Source organism: Sciurus vulgaris, assembly GCF_902686455.1.
Source record: "Sciurus vulgaris genome assembly, chromosome: 2".
Lineage (NCBI taxonomy): Eukaryota > Metazoa > Chordata > Mammalia > Rodentia > Sciuridae > Sciurus > Sciurus vulgaris.
Window position 1 is genome coordinate 148,616,368 of NC_136462.1, and position 19,518 is coordinate 148,635,885.

The 19,518-nt window shown below is 42.0% G+C and overlaps 1 protein-coding gene across 8 annotated transcripts in view; it reads left to right on the top strand.

Moving 5' to 3' along the window:
• The first annotated feature begins 524 nt into the window (after positions 1-524).
• The window catches only part of LOC306652708 (vacuolar protein sorting-associated protein 33B), a 29,962-nt gene continuing 10,968 nt past the window's right edge, over positions 525-19,518 (top strand). The window contains exons 1-6 of one of the 8 annotated variants that reach the window (XM_079125454.1): positions 525-751; positions 1,170-1,280; positions 14,743-14,823; positions 15,177-15,238; positions 16,280-16,329; positions 16,529-16,596. In XM_079125454.1, the coding sequence (XP_078981580.1) occupies positions 596-751; positions 1,170-1,280; positions 14,743-14,823; positions 15,177-15,238; positions 16,280-16,329; positions 16,529-16,596 (528 nt within the window). In that variant the 5' untranslated portion in view covers positions 525-595. Of the gene's footprint in view, positions 760-1,169; positions 1,281-5,576; positions 6,546-10,651; positions 11,219-14,204; positions 14,265-14,298; positions 14,545-14,742; positions 14,824-15,176; positions 15,239-16,279; positions 16,330-16,528; positions 16,597-19,518 lie in introns of those variants that run through there. The other 7 variants (XM_079125453.1, XM_079125456.1, XM_079125457.1 and 4 more) reach the window with 7 other exon arrangements.

Here is a 19,518-nt window from a genome sequence, read left to right on the forward strand (position 1 = left end):
TTTGCAAAAGGCAAAACAAAGACACCAAGAATTCCTCAACACCCTAAGATTCTTTTGGGTTTGGTAATGACTAAAAGATGAAGAGCCAAGGCTGGCCGAATACTCATCTCCACTTGTCAGGCCTGAAGCTGGGCTTAATTGATAAGGGATGTCTGAACCTTGGGACTGGAGGTCACCACAGCGACGTGTCCCTTTTACCATTGGAGTCAAGTGCCCAAGGCACGGGTCTGTCGCCGTCAGTCGACTGCCAAGGGTGGACGCCCTTCCTGCCATGGTGGCGGAGACAGGCAGGCCTGGGCAGCCTGAGACAGAGGGGCGGCTCTTGGTAATTGAATCCGTCTTTTTATTAAAGTTTATCTCGTTTTCCAGGAGTGTTCTGAACCTCATTTAGGCCCTCGCGTTTCAAGGTAGTCAAACAGTTTCAGCTGGGAAGACTGGGCAACTAAGCATTTCAGTCCTAGACCGACCACCTAGCCTGTAAAGGGCAAAGCCTCGCAACTGCCCTATTTTTCCGTCCCTCCCCTTCCGCTTCCGGGCCTTCCCCTACTTCCGGTGCTGTAGTGTTGCGGGCTGCTGAAGGCTGGATTGCTTCACTATGGCGGTTACCCTCAGCCTGTTGCTGGGCTGCCGAGTCCGTACTGCTGTCGCTCGCTATAGGTTCGCGACCCGGGGACTGGCGGGATCAGGCCCTACCGACCGTGAGCCGGACCCGGATTCCGACTGGGAGCCGGAGGAGCGGGAGCTGCAGGAGGTCCGGAGGTACCGCCTCTTTTCCCGGCCCTCAGCCTGAAGCTGGCCTTCCAGCCTCGGCTCTTCAGTCCGCGGCCCCTTGGCGCGGGGCATCCTTCAGCCGCCTCCATTGTGGCTCGAACTCCTTCCGTGTTGTCAGCTGCGTAGGGGCCGGTGTTCAGCTCCTTTGGAACCACAGGTCCCTTCGCTAGTGACGTAGGTTTCATTACCCTTTAAGATAGTTCGGCATGCTTACGGGCAACTATTGTTCTAGATGTTAGATTTTGGGGGCGGTGTACAGAGTAGCGCTAAGGTGGCCCACACGGCCTGGTGGCCTTTACCGACCAAAGAGGGCTGGGCTCTTGGTGAGTTAGCCCTAGACTTTTCAGACACCCACCTTGCTTCCACGCATGGCTTCTGCCATTGGTTCTTTCCCCCAGCACCCTGATACGACAGAAAAAAGCAATTCGATTCCAGAAAATTCGGAGGCAAATGGAGGCGCCTGGTGCCCAGCCCAGAACCCTGACATGGGAAGCTATGGAGCAGATACGGTAAGACTCAGGGTACTTTGTTAGCATCCACTGTGATGAGAGGTGACGGATCCTGGGGCCACAACACGGGTTTGGCCTTTTGAGTATTGTTTTTGTATTCTGTCTTTTGTTATAGAAAAATTTATGCAGAAAATATAGTAATATAACTAATTTCGTTAATTTATCATGTAGATTTGATTTTTTTTTTTTTTTTTTTGTACCAGGGATTGAACCCAGGGGCGCTTAACCTCTGAGCCACCTCCCCAACCCTTTTCTGTATTGTATTGTATTTATTTATTTATTTGTTTGCGGTGCTGGGGATTTGAACCCAGGGCCTTTTGCGTGCGAGGCAAGCACACTACCAACTGAGCTTTATCCCCAATCCAAAGAGTCGTCCGTCCTCTCCCCCTCCGCTAGAGACAGGGTCTTGCTGAGTTGCTGATGTTGGCTTTGAACTCGAGTTGCTCCTGCCTCAGCTTCCCAAGCTGCAAGCTGCTCGTATTACAGGACTGCCACACCAGCCTGGCTCTCATCTCTTTAATATTTATTAGCATTTTAACAGATGACAGTTGCTGAACATTTTATATAATTTTGAGGTTACTAATATTCTTTTTTCATATTTCAATTGGTGCATTATAATTGTATGTAATAGTGGAATTACATACTCATACATACATGATATAAAAATATAATTGGTCAATTTTACAGAAAATTTAAAAAAACACGTTGCAACCCTAGGTTCAGAAGTGGGACTTACATGGTTATGTGAATTTTCTTTCCTGGTTTTTTTTTTTTTTTTTTTTTTTTTGGTCCCTGTGCTGGGGAGGGAACCCAAGACCTTGCATGTGCGAGTGCTCTACCATTGAGCTACATCCCCAGCCTGGTTATATGCATTTCCTGAAAAAAGAGGATCCATACCTTTAAAAACCATAAAAAGTGCCTTCTCAAAAAATTTTGTTTTACAGTTGCTTTTCTTTTTAAATTTCTCTCTCTCTTTTTTTTTTTTTTTTGTCTTGAATAGGTAATGTGTTATATATGTTTCAAAATTATAACTATAACCTAGTGTACATGTTGAGAATTGTCTAGTTGCCTATAGGTACTATTTTTATTGGTTTTTAAGTCTTTTTTCAGATTTCCTTATGCAAATACAGCAAGTACAAGTTTTTATTTTCACCACCTGAATCACAAAATGTAGCATACTATAAATTCTGTTCTACACTTTATTTTTTGATGAATTTGACCTTTAATTTATTTATTTATTTATTTGGTGCTGAGGATCAAACCCAGTGCCTCACCCATGCTAGGCAAGTATTCTACCACTGAGCTACAACTCTAGCCCCTACACTTTCTTTTTTAACTTGATGTGACCTATCGGATCTTTCCATTTCAGAAGAGAGGGCTACTCAATTCTTTTTTATAGATGCATGGTAAACCATAATTTTACCTATTATTTATGATGGGCACTTGGGTTATTTTCATTCTTTTGCTTACAAATGAATGGACTTTGTATGCACAACATTCAGCATATCTGCTAGGCATATTTGTTGTATACATTCCTAGAAGTAGAACTACTGGATCAAAAGTATTTGTATTTTGTTAATATAATATAAGTAGACCTACATTGGTTATGTATGAAGAATGATTCCAATTAAAACTTAAAGATTTTATAGAAACTGGTTAAGATTTCGTGAGTCCAGCTGAATATGGTGGCACATGTAATACTGGAACCTGAGGCAGGGGGATTGTCTCAGCAACTCAGTGAGGCCCTAAGCAACTTTTCAAGACCCTGTCTCAAAAAAATAAAAAGGGCTGTGGCTGTGACTCAGTGGTTAAGTGCCTCTGGATTTAATCCCTAAAAAGTTTTGTGAGCCTGTACTATCTCCCTTCTGGGTCCCCAGTCATTACTGGGAATTTAAACCAGGAGTGCTCTACCACTGAACTGCATCTTCAGCCCTTTTTATTTTAATTCTGAGATTTTTGAGACAGTTTTGCTAAGTCGTCTAGCCTGGTCCTGGAACTTGAGATGCTTCTGCCTCAGCCTCCTGAGTAATGCCCAGCTCCCCCCACTTTTTTTCCCCCTCCCTCCTGGTGCTGGAAATCGAATTCAGGGACTTACACATGCTAGGCAATAAGTTCTCTACTGTACTGTCTTGAACAACAACTTTTCAAACCTTCCAGCTTCCTACTTATCAAATCCCCTTTTGTAGTCAATAGATGTCCTAACAATTTCAAATAGTCCATTAAATAAAAACCCCGTCAGCTTCCTGGTCTTGCTCTTTATCTTTTATTTTCATATTTTGAGAGAAGTGATAGCCCATAAATTGTTTAGGACAGTTCTCTGTGTGCTTTAGGTCATCCCCATCTATTTACTCAGGAACCTCTATTTTTTGGTACTGGGGATTGAACCTAGAGGTGCTTTACCACTGACAAGACAGAGTCTTGCTAAGTTGCTGAGACTGGCCTTGAACTTGGAATTCTCCTGTGTCCACTTCTGAGTCTGGCATGCACTACCTCACCCAGTGGAACTTGTTATCTTAAAACCCTCCCTTCTTGGGCGTGGTGACACACCTGGAGGCTGAGGCAGGAGTATTGCAAGCTCAAAGCCAACCTCAGCAACTTAGTGAGACCCTGTTTTAAAATAAAAAGGGCTGGGGATATGGTTCAGTGGTTAGTGCTCCTGGGTTCAATACCCCAGCACCCTCCCCCCCAAAAATAAAACTAAAAATCCTACCTCATCTTTTTTCCCCAACTTGCTCCTACCCATGTTAGTTTTTTGTTTTTTGTGTGTAAAAAAAAAATTTGTAGTTGTGTATGGACAGAATGCTTTTGTTTATTTTTATGTGATCAAACCCAGTGCCTCATACATGCTAGGTAAGCACTCTGCTACTGAACTACAGATCCCGCCTGGGTGTGTGATTTCGCTAACCATTACAGTAATACTGTTCTCTTTAAATCTATCAGTGACTTCCTTATTGTTATTGTTAGATTCAACTGACACTGTGTGGTCTTTAGCTTCCTTAAAATTCCTGTAGCATTTGATCTCGTAAACTGAACCTGAATCACATAGGTTCCTCCCACTGAACATATACAAAATAGAATTAATCACTGTTACCTGACAACTTAATTCTGCTGCTTTTTTCTAACTCCTCAACCATTGTACCTTTTTTTTTTTTTTTTGGTACTAGGGATGGAACTCAGGGGAACTTGACAACTGAGCCACAACCCCAGCCCTATTTTGTATTTTATTTAGAGACAGGGTCTCACTGAGTTGCTTAGCACCTCACTTTTTACTGAGGCTGGCTTTGAACTCCCAATCCTCCTGCCTTAGCCTCTCGAGCTGCTAGGATTACAGGCATGCACCACCACACCAGGCCCAACTAATACCTTGAATCTTGGCTTTGATACTACCATTCCCAATATTTTGTTCTTTACCAAATTCTATCAGTTGACCTTCCTAAATATTCTTTAGCTCTCTTCTGTCCTATGCACTTGTTGGCATTGTTTCTTGCCTAGTCTTTCCATTTACACTTTTTTTTTTTTTTTTTCATATGGTGCTGGAGATTGAACCCAAGCCCTGGTGTGTGCTGAGCAAGTGCTCTCTGCCTATCCATCCACCTACACTTTTGTACTCAAAAACAGTCACTGAGTTAAGCTTCAGAATGAATATTTACCCATGGCATTCCACTGCTTAAAGTCCTTTCTTGGCTTCCTGTTGCCTTGGGATAAATTTCAGGCTCCTTGAGGTGAATGTGATCTTACTTCTGCCCTGTCTGTTGACCTATCCCAGTGAAGGGGATGTGCCTCTTAGTATTTCACATGTTGCTCACTCTGCTATCAGTGTCTTTGATCTCCTGCCCTCTTCTCTACTAGCTTATTACTTCTTTTCATCTTTTCTGATCAGCTCTAGCTTGAATATCCTGAACACTTCCAGGGCCAGGCCTTTTGGATGTTTTTACTACATCCCCTGCTGTAACTTAGCATAGTGCCATTGTATGATACATTTATCCACCATTAAACTTTATGCTTTTGGGAGTGAAGTTCAGTTCTCCTTCATCCCAGGATGTAACTTGGGTATTAGACTCCAGTGGGAAGTGTTCAGTTGACATGAAATGAAGTGGCCTGACTGAAAGTGATCAGGGGTTGCTGTGGGTATGCAAGAATGGAACATATTTACTTAACTGGCACAGTAAAAGGCCTGCATTTACAATTTTTCCAAAGCCCTTTTCTTTTTACTTAATTTATGACTGTTATTGTCAAATTAACTGTTCTAGTAGGAGACTTCTTCACAACTGGAAAACCTGCTCCTTTTTCCCATAGGTATTTACATAAAGAATTTGCAGATTCTTGGTCAGTTCCCAGGTTGGCCGAAGGTTTTAATGTCAGCACCGATGTTATTCGAAGGGTCTTAAAAAGTAAATTTGTACCCACTTTGGAACAAAAAGTGAAGCAGGATCAAAAAGTCCTTAAGAAAGCGGAGTTTGCCCACTCACTCCAGCAGCTCCAGGGCTCTGGAAATACCTTGAAGCCACTTGCCGCAGACCACTCTGTATCAAGCTCTTTGCTGATGCCAGGGGATGAAGCTTCATATGAAGATCAGCATCACAGTACAGCTTTGACAGTGATAGAGTCAAAAACTCACAGTACTAATGCAGTGAGCCAAAAGGGAAGGAATAAAGGAATCCAGGGCTTGAAGAAGGAGAGCTTTATGCCTGTCACTGAAGCTTTGGGTCATCAGAGAGAGCTGCAAAAGTACTCCAGTGATTGCGCAGACACCGGAAGAACTGACAGTAGTAGATTGCCAAGCGACGAGAAACTGGAACTATTGAAGACAGGGGAGCTAGGAAACCAGAACTTCAGCAGCAGAGTAGTGCAGAGGGGACGGGAGTTCTTTGACAGCAATGGGAACTTCCTGTACAGAATTTGAGTTGGAGTTGAACTTGTGGAGATGCCAAGATTTCTGTATGTGGATAATAACCACTTTGGAATAAGAAGAATTGATGAGCCTGGAATATGGACAGAAAGAGCTGCTTGGTTATTTAAGTTTCTTGGATCACTGCTCCCAGTCTTTGTATCTTCAGTATTCCCCCTTATTGCTTAACTTTTGTATACTGAAAATCAGTATTGTTTCTGTGATACTTGCCAATAATATGTTTGGGAGGAAGTTAAAAGTTTGCCTTCTGACCTCATTTTTTTTTCCTGATCATTGAACACTTAACAGTTTTTGAGCTCTTAGTAAATTGGTTGTTTTGTTTTCCTTAGGTGCAAAAATAAAATGTAGGAGTTTGTGTTGCTTTGTGTCTCTGGAGTGACCCTTGGATAGTGCTAGAATGAGAAAGGCAGAAGGGGAGTGATCCCTTACTAAACATTGGAAGAGATAAGAGGAATCCCTATCAAAGAGCTCTGTGCAAAGCACCCTGCTCATTGATATAATTTGGGTATGGGGGTGCCCAGGGGAAATTTACCACTGAGCTATATCCCCAGCCTTTATTTTGAGACAGGGCCTCACTAAGTTATTGAGGCTGGCCTTGAACTTGTGCTCCTTCTGTCTCAGCCTCCTGAGTCCCTGGGATTACAGGCATGGGCCACCATGCCCAGTTAGCCTTTTTTATTTTTTATTTGAGACAGGGTCTTATACACACAAGGCTTACAGTTTGCATGTCTTGCAAATTGTCTCACCATTCACTTTCCTCAGTGGTCTGTGGAAAGCTGCAAGTTCAAACTTGGATGGATGTGTTTTTCATATACTTTATCCCCTGCACTCCTTTGCTCACTAATCTGAAACATTTTTTCCCATTTTTGGAGCATGCCGATTTAGGCTTTTGCTTTTACTCATTCTTTACCCCCAGATTCATGTGATTGACTTTTTGTCATTTAGGTCTCGAATCACTTATCACTTTCTTAGAGGGGCCTCCCCTGATCATCCAATCTAAAGCATCTTTTATTACTACCCCATTTAATTTTCTTCAGTGTCTTAAATTCTGTTATTACTATGTTGTTACCACTTATCTTCCACTCCCCCCATTTTAATGTAGACTTCATGAAGCTAAGAGACTTGTGTGTTCTTTGATATAGTCCCAGCCCCTAACATCTCAATATTGGTTGAGTTGAATGAAGAAATGACTGGGGGACTTCCAACAGTCAGTATATGATGGTGAAAACCTTGCCTTTTACCTTTGCCAGTTTACCCAATTGGAGCTCAGCCATGGCAGGTCTCGTGCTCTAGCCTGTCAGTGTGTCTCAGATACTAACTCGTTGGTTTTAGGAAATTCCAGTTTCTTTGGGGGGGGGGGCAGGGGAGGATACCAGGAATTTAATGTGGGGGCACTTAACCTTTGACTCATATCCCCAGCCATTTTTTAAACAGATTTTTAGACAGGGTCTCACTAAGTTACTTAGGGCCTCAGCCTCTCAAGTCACTGGGATTTCAGGTGTGTGCCACCATACCTGATTTAGGAAATGCCAGATTCAGTGTTGCAGGAAAGTCTGTGAGCCCAGGCTGGGATGTGGGATGGGGTATAATTCCAGTTCTGTGTTCATTGGGCTGGGGTCATGGGATGCCACAGACTCCTGTTCTCAGTCCTGTTACATGGCAATAAAGAACATTAAGGCAACACTGGATGAGGTGGAATTGCATTGTGAAGCACAGGTACAACATGTCTGGTGGAGGAAGGAACAGGTAACAAGATTCTGCCTGAGCTAGAGAGAAAGCAGCTCCAGGTGGGTTTTTTTGCTATTCCCACTGTGACTTAAAAGACCCGACCAGCACAGCTGTAGAGAAGGAAGAGTTTATTTGGGGGCTCATGGTTTCAGAGGTCTCAATCCACAGACAGCAGTCTTCATTCCTCCGGACTCAAGGTAAGGCAGAACATCAGCAGAAGAGTGTGGCTGGCAGAGGGCAGTGGCTCATGAGAATCAAAAAGTGGTAAGAGACTCTCCACTTGTCAGATACAAAATATATACCCCAAAACCATGCTCCCAATGCCTACCTCCTCCAGCCACACTCTACCAGCCTTCAGTTACCACTCAGTTAAACCCTAAGAGGGGAGTAATTCACTAAGACTCAACCCAATCATTTCTCTGAACATTCTTGTATTATCTCACATGTAAACTTTTGGGGAATACCTCACATCCAAACCATAACAGTAGGGTAGTTACCTCACAGCAGCCTTTGGTCCAAGCACAAGAGGATGGCAAACTGCAACAAAAGAACTTGTGGCTCAGTGGTAGAGTGCTTACCTGGTGTGTGCAAGATCGTGAGTTCGATTCCCAGCACCACACACACACACAATAACTTGTGCCTTCACTGTAGAGAATATACACTTACCTGCTTTAAGGGACAATAGAAAAGTTCACCATCTTAGGGCAACCTCCAGTTTGGTGCAGCTGAGATTCAAGCTAATGGGAATGTGGTGGGGGGGTGGGGAGGGGAAGCTCAGCATAAAATATTAGATGAGCTCCTGAAGTTCAGTATGAGCATAGCCCTTTTCTAACGTAGAAAAGTAGAAAGTTAAAATGCCATGAACACACTTGTGTGTGATGTGTGTGAGATATGAGATTGAATCCAGTATTTCTGCTAACGTACTACATCACCAGCTCTTGATAAATCAGCTAATATTCTGATAGTGGTGTCTCAAGGCTGTCCTACAACTAAACTCAGGACCACTTTACCACTGGTTATGTCCAATTATTTTTTATTTTTTACTTTTGAGATTGGGTCATTCTAAATTGCCAGGGCCTTGAATTTGTGTTCCTCCAACCTCGGCCTGAGTAGCTGGAATTATTGGCATGGTCCATCTTGCCCAGCTGATTGTGGCCTCTTGATTTTTCCTAAATGACTTAGTTGGTTTATTTGAATTAGCATCCAAACAAGGTTCACACATTGTAACCTTATAGTTTGTTGATGAGTCTCTTAAGTCCTGTATTGTAAATATGGTTGCTTTGATCTCTATAGCTTACATGTTCCCACAAATCTCTATGTGTTTTACAAACAGGTAGATATTGAAGTTTGATCAGGTTCAGTTTTTGGCAGGATGTGATTTTCTGCCCTTCGTATGTATCTCACCAGGGAATGATATGATGGAATGATTATTCAGAGAGTTTCAGCTGGCTGTGGTGACAGAGGGCAGAGACTCCCTACTTGGGAGGCGAGGCAGGAGGATCTCTAGCTAGGCAATTTACCAAGACCTGTCAAAAAGAAAAAATAACCTCAAAAAATAACAAAATACAAAAACTAGGGATGTAGCTCAATGGTAGAGGGTCCTGGATTCAATATCTGGTACTCCCCTACCCAATTTTTTTCAGAGTTTCAGTTATTGTCACCCTGATCCATCCCTCATGTCCCTCTTTGTCACATGATTATTCCACATATGTCATATGTATGTGTATGTATAATTTACTTCCTGAGATGCCTGGGATGGAACCAGAGCCTTGTGCATGCTAGACAAGTGGCCCTACCAATGTGCTACTTCTCCAGCCCCTATGTCTCTCATAAACCTTTTTTTAATAAACAAAATAGATACAGATCATTACCATCATCACCTTTCACAGTTTCCTCCTATCTTCCCAGTCAATTCCTATCCTCAAAGGGAATCACTTTCCTGAAAACAGTTTTCACTGTAGATTAGTTTCTCCCGACTTAGAACCCCATGAAAATGGCACCATAGAGTTGTATTCTTGTCTTTATCTTCTTTAACTTATTCGGTTGTTTTTAACATATGAATATATTCATTTATGCATCCATTTTCCCACTAGGTCATTAACAAGTCAAAACTTCAATATCTGAATGCCACAGCCGGCAGGGTTTGGCTTCCGCTGGACCGGAACACGGATAGGCATTTCCACGCATTTCGCCTCCTGCAGCCCCCAGCCACAGTTGCCTATCTGACCGATAAATATGTAAAGTAGATTTGATTGACATCTGAGACTCCAGTGATCCGTGCTCTGCAGACCTAGTTGGTTTAACTGCACAACAGAAATCCCTGTGACTTGGAAGTCTGCGACAGATGGATCACAAATTCGAGGCCAGCCAGGGCAACTTAGCGAGAACCTATCTCAAAGTGAAATTAAAAAGCTGGGGATGCAGCTTTGGGTAAATTTAACACCTTTGAGTTCAATCTTCTTTACCAAAATGAAAAGGAAATTGAGAATGTGCCCAACTCGGGTGAGCCAGAATAATTGGTTGTATCCTTAAAAATCAGTTATACCATCTTTTTCTCTTGCTTTTCTCTCCTACTCACTTGCTCTCTTTCTCCTCCTCACTTTTCCACTCTCTCTGGCACAGGCCCTTTCTCTTTTTCTCTCTTACCCTACTGGGAGACACTCTATTTGCTTAATAAACTCCCTTATGTGAAAAAAAAAAAAAAAAGTTATACCATCACTTTATCCTAGCAACAATTCCTCCAGTCAGGAAATGAAACTAGAAAGTTAACCCGTCCTATGGCGTTCACTTGTCCCTTCCCGGACGCCGTTCTCTAAACTCTAGGCTAGTGAACGGAACTTCCGGGAGGTCTAGGAAGTCGGTTCTCTCTGGGCCGAGGTGGGTTTCTCCGGCATCCGCGGAGATTGTGCTGATGTAGACCGGAATCCTGCTGACAAACGGAGTAGATTAGGAAGGGACGGTCGCCACACAGTGACTGCAGGTCTGAGACGAGGCGCCCCCCAAGTCCGCGGCCGTCTGGCTGGGAGGCGGCCATTCATTTTTTGAGTGCGGCTGAGGGGCAAAGGCCCCTCCGGGGGCTCTGCTCAGGGACTCTGTTCCCAGGCGAGCAGGATAGACATCCTGTGCTCACCCTGGGTTACTACCGGCCTTCTCAGAGCGGAAGGCGTCTGCCTCCTTCTACACCGGGGCACTGGTGTCCCCTGCCATGGCTTTTCCACATCGTCCGGACGCCCCTGAGCTGCCTGACTTTTCCATGCTCAAGAGGCTGGCTCGAGACCAGCTCATCTATCTGCTGGAGCAGGTCAGTACCCGTCACGCCCGCCACTTCTACTGTTTAAACAGTTTAGCACTCACAGGACGCGTACTTCTTTCTTGCTGGGCCCTTCGATCTTGTTCTTGGCCGTTGGTGTTGTCCTTGAAGCTTCTGCGGCAGGTCCAAAATGGAGCAGACAGCAGAGAAAACCCTAGGGTAGTATGAGCTGCTTGAGACCTGGCCAGAGAATTAATTGAACTTAAAAAAAAAAAAAAAAAAAAAAAAAAAATCAAGGAAGATAACGCTTGTGCCCAGGCATCACTGAGGATGGAAAGACACTAGAGATCTTAGACTGCAGCAGGAGACGGATGAAACACAAATTACTACATGCAGTGTATCAGGTGGTAAACGAGTGATAGACTGCCTGAAGTTCAGAATAAGCGATCATATGTAGGTGGGATGATCTAGGAGTTTTGGGGACCTGGGGTGTAAAGAATAAACATATTTTCTTTAGAGAGTGGAGATTATTCTCCAGGTGGATGGACTGGTAGGAGCAAAACTGAGGAACCAGGGAAGGGCAAGGCATGTCCAGAAAAGGGATATATCAGAAGTTACATGATAGACATTAGGCAGCTACTGAATCCCCTGCCTCCTATTTGTGGCATGAATAATACTTGATGAGGATTCTAATAGCAATGTGTGGGGTGGGGTAAATGGGCAACAGAATGCCAGTTAAGTGACCATAGATCAGACTGAAGTAATAAAGGCCCACACAAAATTGGTGGCAGTAGGTATGAAGGGGAAATGATGAATTTGTAAGTCATGGTAAAAGAAGACTCAAAGAGTTTACTGAGACTTTTAACCTGGGTTATTAGGAAAATAATGCTGCTACTATAATTGTAATGGGTTCCATGTTTAATTATTTAGTTATTTGCTTAATATCTGTGTTTGCCGTTAGATTGGAAGGTCCTCAAGGACCTAGCTTAGATTCAAGCTTATAGTATGTACTTAATGAATTTTGGTGTTATGAACAGGTGGAAATAAAAAAAAAATAGGAGAATGAGTTTGGTGAATAAAGCTAATTCTTTTAGGTTTGGATGGGGTGAAGTTATAAAGTGCAGTTTGTAACATTTGGCACATAGAAATGTAGAGCTATGTTTCCTTCATGAGGACTGGGAGACAGGAGAAAACCTCAGGACATCTGGGACTGAGTTTTATTTTGTTTTTGTATGCCCCATAGTGCTAGCACAGTGATTTGCCCTCACTCACTGGTTAGTAAAAGACCAAACAAATGTCTGAGAAATTGAAAAGAGGTTCTAGTTAAAGCCATTAGTTCAGGTGAGATCAACATGAAAGAACAGAGACCAAGAATAGAAACTTGTAATTGGGGAGTAGGTGAGGAAAAGGAACCCACAGGGCGACTCAACATGACCAGAGTGGATCTCCATGCGCTAATGTCCTCCTCAAACTAACTTTGCATTCACTTGTTCGGCTGGATTCATCATAATCATCTTTGACTATCCTTTTCTCTCATGTTTAACTGAACTGATTGCTGTATCCTATGGCTATTTCCTCGCACATAACTCTTTTTGCATTACAGGGTTTTTCACCTGCTAGGCAAGTATTCTTTTTTTTTTTTTTTTAAGTTGTAGATGGACACAATGTCTTTGTTTATTCATTTATTTTCATGTGGTGCTGAGGATTGACCCAGTGCCTCACACATGTGAGGCAATTGCTCTACCACTGAACCACAGCTCCAGCCCCAGGCAAATATTCTTACCACTGAGCTATATCCCCAGTGCTTCTTATTTTATTTTGAGACAGGATCTTGCCAAGTTGTCCAGCTAACCTCAATCTTGAAATCCTTCTGCCTAATCCTTCCAAGTGGCTGGGATTATAGGCATGTGCCACCACATCCAGCTATACATTTTTAAAAATAATGATCATAAAGTAACTTGCATATTATATAAAATTGGAAGATAAAGAAAAGTATTAAAAAACCACTTATAATCCCAATATCAGAAATAAATAGTGTTAATAATGCTGATTTCTTTCAGGTATTATAAAAACCTATATTACAAATTCCATGTAGCTTTTAACCTATTTTTGTTCACGCCTCTACCAGCTTAAAGCAGGTCTTCATTCATTGCCACATGCTTGACTACTTAGTCTGTGGCATTCACTTCTTAAAAAGACTTCCCTGCATTTCTCACATCTTCAATCCATTTTATCCATAGTTGCTAGATTATTAGGACTAAAAATTCTAGCTGATTGGGATGCTTCAGTGGAAAAAAGTTTTGTTTTCCTTGATCCATAAAGGATCACATCCTAACTTGTCATTAGAAGCCCTTTATGCTCAAATCTAGGCAACCCTTGCAGTGTTATTCCTCATCATTATCCTATATCAGGATTTCTGAAGCTTGGTTCTATTGACATTTTTAGGCTGGATAATTTTGTGTTATAGGACTTGTCCCATTCATTGTAGAATGCTTAGCAGCAACTTTGTCCTTACCTGTAAGATGCCAGTAATACCCTCACTCTGAGGCAGGCAAACAAAAATGTGTCTGGACATTGTCAAATATCCATTTGGGGGGCAGAATTGTCCCTGATTGAGAACTTATGCTTTCCATACCTTATCAGCCCAACCGAATTGATTGTTTTGCCCTTAACATTCAGTTTATTCATTCCTGGCCTTTGCTGAATTACCTTTTTGTTTTGTTTTGTTTTTTTTGCTACTGGGGATTGAGCCCAGGGGTATTTTACTACTGAGCCATATTCCCAGCCCTTTTTAATTTTTTTATTTTGAGACAGAGTTTCACTAAGTTGGTTAGGGCTTCACTAAGTTGCTGAGGCAGGCCTTGAACTTGCAGTTCTTCTGTCTTGGCCTTTCAGTTGCTGGGATTACAGGTGTGTGCCTGACTGGATTGCCCTCTTAAGACAACTTCCTAATCATTTGTCAAGACCTAGTTGAGAGGAAACTTCCAGTGACTTTCTCCTCCCTGTCATTGACTGAGACTTGTCTTCCTCTAAACAGATGAGAGTCTCATCATCAGGAGTAATGGTACAGGAATCAGATAACAGAAATTGTGGGTGAGTGAGTGAGAAGATGACAAGGCAAACATTGTCCTGATTTTCTAAGTTCTGTGTTGAACATATGTTTTTTTTTTGTAATTAGAAGAGAAATTCTGCTTGAAAAGGTATTTAGCAGTTAGTTGAGGGGATTTCAGGAAGCAAGCTGGGGTTTTGTTGTATTTGACTTTGTTCAGCAGGAGACCAGGAATTGTTAGGAGACAGAGTGGACAAGGTGATGATGCAGACCAAGACCAACTGACAGCAGGAAGGTTTAGAGATAAGGAGTGGACCTGAGAAAGAAGGTGGAATATCTTTTCAGAATAGTTGACTATACAGAAAAATATTACCTGAATACAGATAACAAATGAGATGCTGAGCTAAATAATGCCCTTCCAACTCAGCGACCATCTGTGTTTCTATTAAATGGGTAACTGGATGAATTTCCAACTGAGGGGGCTTGTGTGACCTATGAGTGACCTGACATACTGTGTTTCCTTCAGCTTCCTGGAAAAAAGGACTTGTTCATTGAGGCAGATCTTATGAGCCCTTTGGATCGAATTGCCAATGTGTCCATCCTGAAGGTACTGTCCCTTTCCCAGGGAGGCTCTTTCCCCTGTTTCCTCTTTAAGTAGTTTTTCTTTTGATGAACAATACAAATTCCTGAAGAGTGACTACCTTTACAGGGTGAAGACAGGGTAGCTGAATTGGGCTGACACAGGAATTGATGATGTTGGTTGTGTTGTTTCTGTATGTTCTGTTTTGTTTTTTCCATTGACAGTTTGAGGAAGGTTCAGGGGAACAGTTGTCAGGGGAGTGGTTTAATTCTGAGAATTAACATAAATAGGAAGCCCTTAAGAAGTCCCCTGTCTTTGTATCATGTTTTGTGCTTTTCAAGCACTCTTACATTCCTTGTCTTGTTGGATTCTTCCTGTAGCAACATGAAGTAGACAAACTGTACAAGGTGGAGAACAAACCAGCCCTCAGCTCCAATGAACAGTGAGTATATGCAAGTGTGTCTCACCTCCAAATTAGGAGGTCCCACCATACACAGTGGCGCATGCGTGCAATCCCAGTGACTCTGGAGGCTGAGGTAGGAGAATCATAAGCTAGAGACCAGTCTTCAGCAACTTAATGAGACCCTGCTTAAAATAAAAAAGGACTGAGGATATTGCCTTTGACCTGTACTTGGCCTAGTTCTGGTACCATGGTGTCTATGATGTGGTTCACATCCTTGTACTTTTATAATTTCATGCTTAGTTTATTGTTTAGCCTCTTAACAAGTCTTCCTTTCCTTAGCTTCTTCGAGCCTTTTCCTTTTCTCTCTCTAATCCATATTGCTATTTTTTCAATATATTTTTTAGTTGTCAATGGACTTTTATTTTATTTATTTATATGTGGTGCTGAGAATTGAACCCAGTGCCTCATTCATGCCAGGCAAGCGCTGTATCACTGAGCTACAACCCCAGCCCATACTATTTATAACTAGATTGATTCTGCTCCCAAAAATAATTTTTACTGTATTCTAAGAACCTTCAAAGCTTCCCATTATTTACCTTATAGTCCAGATTGTACATCACTGACTCCAAGGCTGTCATTAGTATGGACTCACATGCTGTCTATCCAGCCTTTTTTTCTCATGTGTCCCTTTCAAGCCTCTGTCGACACATGCTTCCACACATACCCCAGTTCTCTGCTTTTGCCTTCACCTTTTTTTTTTTTTTGGTCTTACCTTTTTGACCACTCCATTTGTTTTGCCTGATTTTTTTTTCTTTTCTTTTTTTTTTTGCAGTTCTGGGAATCAAACCCAGGGCACTCAGCCACTGAGCCACTTCCCAAGCTCTTTTTAAAAATCTTGTATTTTGAGACATCCTGGTAAATTGACCAGGTTGGCCTGAAACTTGCGATTCTCCTGCCTCAGCTTCCCAAGTGGCTGGGGTTATTGGTGTGTACCTCTGTGCCTGGTTTATTCAGATTCTTCTAAGCTGCTGTCACCAGCAGATTTTTCTTCATTTTTTTCTTCTTCTTTTTCTCTTGTAGATTGTGCTTCTTGGTCAGACCTCGTATCAAGAACATGCGCTATATTGCCAGTGAGTGTGCCATGGTACTGTGTGTAACTAAGACCTAGGAAGGGTGGGCAAGATGGAATGGCCTTGGCAGTAAGGACCTTTAATAGGAAGAGACGCGTGTGATGAGTTGACCATGGCACTTGTAGAGGATACCTCCTTCCTTGTTTTTGGTCTAACGTATGGCCCCTGGCTTTCTGGGCTGCATTCCTTTTCTTTGTAGATCTTGTCAATGCGGATAAATTGGCTGGCCGAACTCGAAAATACAAAGTAATCTTCAGCCCTCAAAAGGTGAGTGTGGATCCTGGTAGGAGTGGGATATTATATCAAGTAAGGTGACGACTAGGTGAGTAAGGGGCCAGTGCTGCTGTCTTCCTCAAATCAAATTATGTATGATCCAACCTTTTTATTAATGTATCCATGATTCTTAAGCAGACTCCCCCAAATAGAATATCGTGGAGTTGTGAGAAGTGGCCTATACATAGATTTCTTTAAATGAAAAGCTTTACACTTTTGAAATAGAACCTGCTATGTATCTCTGCTAACACAGAGTCCTGTATAGTAATGGTTCATAATGTTATGGCTTCTCTCTGTTATGGTCCATATGCTGTGACCTTCTCCCTGTGTCCCAGTCCCCCCATGCCCATATGTTCATCCAATGTATGTGACTGGGCTGCCGTGGTTTCTAGAACCACACCACCATACCTTGGGAAAGTCTTTTCTTTTACTTTCGCTTTTTTTTTTTTTTTTTTTTAAAGCAGTGCTAGGGATTGAACCCAGGGCCTTACTTGCTAGGCAGGCACTGAGCTACATCCATCCCTTTATATTTTTATTTTGAGACAGGACCTTGCCCAGTTTCCCAAGCTGGCCTTAAACTGGTGATCATCCTGCCTTGGCCTTCGGAGCAGATGATATTACAGATGTACATCACCATGCTCAGCTTACCTTTTTCCTTTTTGAAACTAGGGACTGAATGCAGGGGCACTTGGCCACTGACCTATGTCCCTAGCCCTTTTTTAATTTTTATTTTGAGACATGGTCTTGTTAAGTTGCTGAGACTGACCATGAACTTGCTATCCTTCTGTCTCAATCTCCTAAGTTGCTGGTATTACAGGCATGTACCACTGCACTCAGCTTACCTTTTCTTTCTTAAAAAAATTTTTATAATGTACATATTAACCAGGTACAGTGATACATGCTGGTAGTCCCAGCTATTTGGGAAGCTGTGGCAAGAGGATCAGTTGAGCCAAGTAATGTGAAGTCAGTCTGAGCAATGTATTGAGACTCTGTCTCAAAATAAAATGACAACAGCAACAATGACAAGAAAGAAACACTTGTACAGCTAGGTACCTTGTAGGTGCATCTTCAACCTCAGTGTTTGGCAGGAATGAAGTTCCAGGCCTTTACAATGTCAACTGTAGGCCTAAAAAGCTCTTCCAAGTAGTGTATGCCACACTTAGAGCAGGTAGGAACTCAAATTGAAAGGACAGGGATTTATTTCTTCTCAGTTTTTCTACGAGAGTTCTAGAGAAAATTGAAGCAGTAGCAGTAGCAGTAGACTGAAGACTGTGAAGCCAGGCTGTCTGGGTGTGAATCTTTATTTTAGCGTTTGTTATCTGCATGAGCTTGGTTAAGGTACTTAACTCCTTTTTGTTTCAGTTTCTTCATCTGTCAAATGGAATTGATAATGGTACTTCCCCCCACCCCCATACTGGGGATTTCACTCAATGGCACTTTAACACTGAGCCACATCCCCAGTCCTTTTTATTTTTTATTTTGAGACAGGATCTTGCTAAGTTGCTTAGGGCCTAGCTAAATTGCTGATACTGTCCTTAAACTTGCAATCTTCCTGCCTCAGCCTTTTGAGTTGCTGGAATTACAAGTGTGTACTATCATACTTGGCTAGTACTTCTTTTAATTTAAGTGAGATGACTTACAGAAAATAAATTAAAAACCCTGTGGAATCATACTTCTGTATGATTTTCTCATCACATGAGAGGAATAAGAAGAAAGGGCCAGTGATGTTCCTTGAAGTTTCTTTGAAAATTGATAGAGCAGTCTTACAGATACTTATCCTGCCTATGAATACAAGTATATATAATGTAACACTATTATCAGGACAAGAATTTTTTTTTTTTTTTTTTTTTTTTTTGGCAGTGCTGGGGATCGAACCCAGGGCTTTATGCTTGCGAGGCAAGCACTCTACCAACTGAGCTATCTCCCCAGCCCAGGGCAAGAAATTATTGAATAAGACAATCTGTAAGAATCATAGGTTAATTTTGAATGTTATTAAAGGAATTTTGGGGTCTAACAAAACTCCCTCTAATTTTATTTCTTCTCCAAATTATACTTCTATTTGTATTTGTATTAACAGGGAATAGAGCAAGTTGGTAATAGTTTTGAATAAGTCTCCAAGCAGGCATGGTAGCAGATACCTGTAATCTCAGCAGCTCAAGAGACTGAGGTAGAAGGATTGCAAGTTTGAGGCTAGCTTTGGCACTTATTGAAATCCTGTCTCAAAAATAAAATAAAAAGAACTGGGTGTATAACTCAGTGATAGAGCATCCCTGGGTTTAATTCCCAGTATCATCACCAATTTAAAAAAAAATCTCCAAATTATACAGAAAACCAAAATTGATATTTTTATGAATATTATCCGTTTAAAACCCTATCAAAACTTAGGCCAGGTGTGGTGGCACATGTAATCCCACTGGCTTGGGAGGCTGAGGCAGGAGGATGGCAAGTTCAAAACCAGCCTCAACTACTTAGAGAGACCTTAAGCAATTTAGGGAGACCCTGTCTCTGAATAAAATACAAAAAAAGGGCTGGGGATTGACTCAGTGGTCAAGTGCCCCTGAGTTCAATCCCTGGTACCAAAAAAAAACAAAAAAAAACCAAAAAAAACCCAACTTTTCAATTAGTTTTATATTTCTTCCTCAATAGCTGTTGGAAAATGAGGCATCTCTGTCTCTTTCTGAGTCTGCTTTATTAATGCCTAGAATTGGCAGATTTCAGACTGGGCTCTGGAGTTCAATAGTGGAGTTCAATAGCAAGTCTGTAGATTTGAGCTTACTGGCAGAAATAAGTGAGAGATGAATATGGTTCTTTTGTGTAACTGAAACAAGGAGCACATATCATGAATCTTTACCTCATGGAGCAATTATGAGATTGAAAAAAGAAGATCCTCGTAAAACACTAAGAACAACACCTAGT